Source organism: Phragmites australis, chromosome 6, assembly GCF_958298935.1.
Source record: "Phragmites australis chromosome 6, lpPhrAust1.1, whole genome shotgun sequence".
Taxonomy (NCBI): Eukaryota; Viridiplantae; Streptophyta; class Magnoliopsida; order Poales; family Poaceae; genus Phragmites; species Phragmites australis.
This window is the reverse complement of record NC_084926.1, coordinates 33,226,006-33,231,550: the sequence shown is the minus strand read 5'-3', so window position 1 is coordinate 33,231,550 and position 5,545 is coordinate 33,226,006. Positions and strand designations below refer to the sequence as shown.

Sequence of the window (5,545 nt, the reverse complement as noted above, 5' to 3'; positions counted from 1 at the left end):
CTCGAATCTTGATCTCGAAGGAATCCCTGTTTGATTACAGATATATTGTTAGGAACTAATCTTCAACAGAATGTGAGTTCATGTGGAAATGGAAGGGAAAATACAGCAGGGGGCAAAACGGTCACGCCACAGAAAAAATGAGCTGAAATGGGTCAAAATGGCAATTATCCAAGCGGAAAATGCATTTGTGGTATAAGAGCGAAGAAAAAAAATTGGGTGGCAATTCTTCGAATCACCAACATAACGTTGGCAAAGATCCAATTTTCCCAAAAAAAAAAAAGATAGCTCATAAGCTTGCAAAGGAGACCCATCAGATCCTTCCACCAGCTCGATGCCAATTCTCATGTCGAAATCTTAGTCATGACGGGAGATGTCCAACGCAACAAGCGCTACAAGACTGTCAATGGGTGAACCTTTCACTCATCTCTGTACTGCTCTAATTGAATAAACTTTTATCCTCAAAAAGAACACGACGACGACGTAGAGGGCGAAAAGCAGTACTGTGCCTTCTACCCACGTGGTACATCCCTTGTTGACTATTGACGCACTGCAGGTTGGAAATGGATACTGAGAAACGAGACAGCAGAAGTAACTGCACACGCCGCTCAGGAAAAAAAAAATCGAGGCAACAAGCACAGTTTAGTCAAGAGAGTCCAAATCATCTCTGCAAGGGATAATGTTCAACCGATTACGAATTTGATTACTTGATGCATCATGAGTTCATAACAGGGCACGATTTATCATTTTATTCAAGAAAGAGTTCAATTTGAATGCAGCAAAGCGTATTATTGGGGTGACATGAGAATACATATGGAAAATTGAACACAGAAAAGAAATATAGAAGGAACTTATTCGATCCACTGTACAAGAACTGAATATCCGAAATTATACCTACAGTTTTGGCTGATCTAAGCAGCAAACGATTCTGTATTATTTAGCTGACAATTGTACACAGAAAAAACACTCACTTCATTGCTATCGTGTTTATCCAGTCTATACAAGAAGAAATCAGCTGCTTCTGCTACCACTGATTTGGAAACGCTTCCCTGTAACTCATATCTTCGTTCTGAGAAACCTCTCTTTTTGTTCCATCCGTAGCACGAGCGCTCAGAAGCCTCTTCGCGATTCTATCTTTGGTGGTAACTTTCTTCTTCAGCATCGATGCCAGTGTTGGCACCTTTGTCTTACCTCGGCGTCCCTGTCGACCCAGTGCTTCCGGAGGCTGCTCATAGGCTGCCACAGAGTGGGAAGTTGAAGCAATCGCTGCGTCCCGCAGAACCTCTTCATTGTGCTGACGGATTCTCGCACGTTGGGCTCTTTCCCATGTTTTGTGATCCATGTCACTTTTCCGGACATTTTTAATTGCCTGTCTCGCCAACTGCTCTACAGTAATTTTACTAACATCATGAATTCCATCACTATCTCCATAATCACTGTTTATATTTGTCATTCTTGAAGAAGATGAATACTTGATATATTCACCATCACTACTTCCATACAGCTCATTTGAATTTCCTCCTGTGTCACAATGCTCAATAGGATTTACTTCTGCGTCGCAACTGCTACTGTTCTGCTCAATTGGATTTCCTTCAGCATCACGTGGGACAATGGGTCCATGAAAAGGACATACCTTAAGATCCCTTCTCTGGCAAAGTCCTCCTTTCTTTAGAGGGGCATGACATGGTAGGATCTCAACTGGGGCTTCTTTATAAACTGAACTATGAACATTCAACTCAGCAATCTTTGCTGCAGGTATAACAGCTTCATTATCCACCCTACCCCAATGGCTCTCGAGCTCAAGCCCCCTCTGGTTTACATGTGCATCCCCACTAGAGCCCCAACAATCCAATACAGAGCTCCATGGCACCACAGGGGCTTCTGCTACGAGCCTTGATTTCTCCGGGTCAAGATTTCTAGATCCATTACTAGCAACTTGTTCCTTAGCAATATCAGACTTCACTCCACCCACCACCCTCTTTCCTTTTCCGGTGTCCTTGCTGGTGCTTGTAACATCTATATTGCTCTGGACTCTGGCAGGATTAGGGACCTCTATGTCTCCCTCCACCCAAAAGTCGTCATCCTCCTCTTGGTCGCCCTTTCGCCTATGAACATTATCAAGGTCAAGACCAAGCTCACTGCACCGATCTCTCACTGCCCGTATCTCATTCTTAACATCAATGAACTCCTTCAATGCAGAATCTCTGAACCGGTTATCCAGAAGATCGACCCTCACAAGCACAGATATCCACTCCTGGACAGTGACCAAATGCTTCGACACAAGCAACCGGTACGCTTCCCTCAGTGCATAAAAAACTGCCTCATTCTCCTGAGTCTCCAATACCCACTCCCCAGCCATCAATGACGCCATCCTAATACTCCGCATCGACAGAGACACAATCTCCTGCTCCTCATCCTTGTCGTTCACATAACCCTCAAACTTTTCATATTTGGCAAGGATGATCTCCAACCCATTGCGGATCTCATTAATCGTGGACCGGATTTCAGCCTTGATCGAGGCAAGGCTCTCGCGCAGCTGCTCAACCTTGGCGGCCAGGATCTCCTGCGTGCGAGCCTCACGGACAGCGCGAGCCTCAATGGTGGCACGGAGGCCGGGGAACTGGACCCGAGCTGACTTGAGGTACTCGACAGCGAGGCGGAGCTGGCGGTAGTGCGCGCCGAAGAAGTGGTGCCAGCGCTCGAGCGCCTGGATGGCGGCCTTGCGGAGCAGCACGGCGGAGGCGGCCGGCGGCGGGAGCGGGTGTGCCCGGCGGAACCCGACGGCGAGCGGGAGGAAGCCGTCGAGCGCGTCGGCCAGGAGGGAGCGGAAGAGCTTGGATCGCATGAAGAGCTCGTCGGCGATGATGAAGGCGAGGAGCCGCACCTGCGCAAGTAGTGTGGAGGAAGGCGAAGAGATCAGCGCGTTAGGGTTTGGTGGAATTGGGGATTGGTGCAGGGAAATTGAGGGGCGGAAGGCTTACGCACGTGGGAGTGGGGCTTGGACATGAGGGAGAGGAGGAGGCGGAAGGCGTCGCGGATGGCGGCGTCTGAGGCGCGGGCCGAGGACTTGATGGCGCGGAGGAGGGCCGGGTCGACGGAGGGAGCGGTGGTGGAGGTGGCGCGCTCGATGAGGGACGCCATGGGGGACTCCGCCACCGCCGATGAGGAGGAGGGATTCCAGCTCAGCTCCACTCCGTCCGGCAGCGGTGGCGGAGGGTGGCGGCCGGAGGAGGAGGAGGAGACCGTCAGGCGCGGCATGGCGGCTATTCGCGGGGAGAGGAGACCGATCGATAGTGCGGTGGTGGGTGCGACTTGTGGGCGGCGGGGAAAGCCGTGACGGTTGAACCGGATTTGCCTCTCTGGCCTGTGGGCCCGAGCCGAACCGTGGATGTCGGTCCATTTCAGGCTAGTTACGCTCAGGGGAATTTTTACTTTTTAGCCTTTTTTTGCAAACCTTATTTTACAAATGAACTATCCAATAAACTATACCTAAAGATGGATCCTTTGTATAGCGCCACAACCTCTAGCGTCATTCTATGCTACGTAGAATGTACGTTCGAAGCTCTCGACTAACGTGGTTTCTCACAGTGCAAAAGGCCATGGCATCGTAGATCAATGGCATAACGTCACGATATTTAGTGTCGTGCTACAAGACTTTATAACCAGACCTTCTTCTTTCCTTATGTCCTCTTCTTCTCATTTTCCCCACCTAACTAAACATGAAATTTAAGCGCCGACGCCTACCCTCTCTCCTCCCCTCCCTCAAATCCATCAAAATCCCCCTCTCTTCCCTTAATTTGTCCTAATAGATACTCTCTTTGTGGTGAGATTGGGAGGGAGGCCTAAAATATAGGGTTTGTTGCAATGTTAGATTGGCAGCTCTTTTTTTTTTAATTGGCACTTTGAATTGTATGACCTAGAATTGGATTAGCACTTTGATGTATGCAATATATGTAGTAGACTCCATGTGTGGCATGTTTGAAGTGATATATGGCATATTGAAGTGATATATGTACCTTTTCATTTAGTTTCACATATGCCTATCAATTATTCACTCAATGCACTTTGGTGAAGTGATATATGCAGTTTTTCATTTAGATTGATATATACCTATCAATTACATCTTAAAAGATTTGGATTCAATTTGCTGCATTGAGATGTCATTGAGATCGAGAGTGCCTCAGCCGAGGGACAACAAAAATTGTCCCACTATAAAAGATTATGATCCCCTGGTGCCTCCCGCTCTTCCCGTTCCTAATTATGAATGTGGAGTGCATGCCGAGGTTAAACAATCGAGGCATCCTGTCACGGCTGCCCGGGCTTACTACACTTATGCGGATTATCATGAAAGTGCATATTAGCCTTTTGATAGTAATCATAATACTATATGGTTGTTGATTTATTTTCATAATTTAACAGGAGGATATGAGATACTTCTTCTTCTAGTGGATTGATGGTCTAGATAAGTATGACTCGAGAAACTATCAATTCCCGTATTGATATCATCATACTACTACGTACCATCAATTCAAGCGTTGGGTGCCGCCTCCACCAAACCCACCAAAAATAATTGAGGAGAAGGAGGAAGCTAGTGTTAGGCATGTAAGTAACCCCCTTGTGCCATTGTGGTGTCCATGCCTAGCTACAGCATCCGTCTAAGGGGTTGGTCTATACTCCTTTCTTCTGTTGTTTGAAACGGGGCTATATAATTGGTGAAGCATGTTAATCAAAATGAAGATATGCTGCTCTTTGTATGTCAATTTCAACATGGGTGTAGGATGGATGGGTTTTGTGCAACTTCGAAGAGTTCATATATGGTCCAAAGTTGTATTAGCCAGAGGAGGAGGAACAAGCAGAATATAAGTCATCTGATAAGAAGATGCCATGCGATGAGAACCCACCAATAATGTGTCAATGTGGGATCCCAGCTCGGAAGGGTGTAGTCCCATCTGAGCTCAAACATGGATACTTTTGTGGTAACGTGGTGGCGATGACTCGGTGAGTAAGCGAATTGTGGTTGTATTGGTGTTGGTTTTGGAAATTCTAACTTTTAGATACTATGTTGCAGGAGACATGGAGGTGCAATTAGGAGACTTTCATTGGTCAGTGTGAACTGTATACTCCTGCATCTATAGCTTCAATGCTTCCATAGTTCGAAAGATCATCCCCTTATTATGATATTGGCTGAATCAGTTGGAGGGGCACTATTATCTCTGTGTTCCACATCAGCTATTGCTCTATGTGCCTTGCTAAGGTCCTTGAAATCAGGCACAAGGGGATCACGATATGTGACCAACTTCCTCAAGGATTCAATCTCTCTAGTGGACAATTGTGCCATCAGTCAATCATCATCCGAGTGAACAACTCTCATCCTTGTATGTCTCGTTGTTACTGAAGACAAATACATCCACCCGGTTGGTTGCGATGCCATCTCCAACTGAATCATCAGGAACCACATTAGCAAGATCATCAGCAATCGGTTGTTCCATTGTGCCATTATGAGGAACTTCTGCAGCTACTGGAACCTCCTGTGCCAAAGACTCGATAT

The 5,545-nt window shown here is 46.8% G+C and overlaps 1 protein-coding gene across 1 annotated transcript; it reads right to left on the bottom strand.

The window, feature by feature from the left end:
• Positions 1 to 811: 811 nt before the first annotated feature.
• LOC133922256 (UV-stimulated scaffold protein A homolog) lies at positions 812 to 3,334 on the bottom strand. Its single transcript, XM_062367500.1, has 2 exons — positions 2,983 to 3,334; positions 812 to 2,881 (listed from the first exon to the last, which is right to left on the bottom strand). Exons 1-2 carry the CDS (start codon positions 3,253 to 3,255, stop codon positions 1,022 to 1,024), a joined length of 2,133 nt encoding a protein of 710 aa, XP_062223484.1. The 5' UTR covers positions 3,256 to 3,334; the 3' UTR covers positions 812 to 1,021.
• Between the last annotated feature and the right edge of the window lie 2,211 nt (positions 3,335 to 5,545).

Excerpts from the sequence above, each read along its gene's own strand:
- LOC133922256 (XM_062367500.1), bottom strand. The coding sequence starts at position 3,255 with ATGCCGCGCCTGACGGTCTCCTCCTCCTCCTCCGGCCGCCACCCTCCG. Across the intron at positions 2,882-2,982 it reads TGTCCAAGCCCCACTCCCAC|GTGCGGCTCCTCGCCTTCAT; the intron begins GTGCGTAAGCCT and ends CTACTTGCGCAG.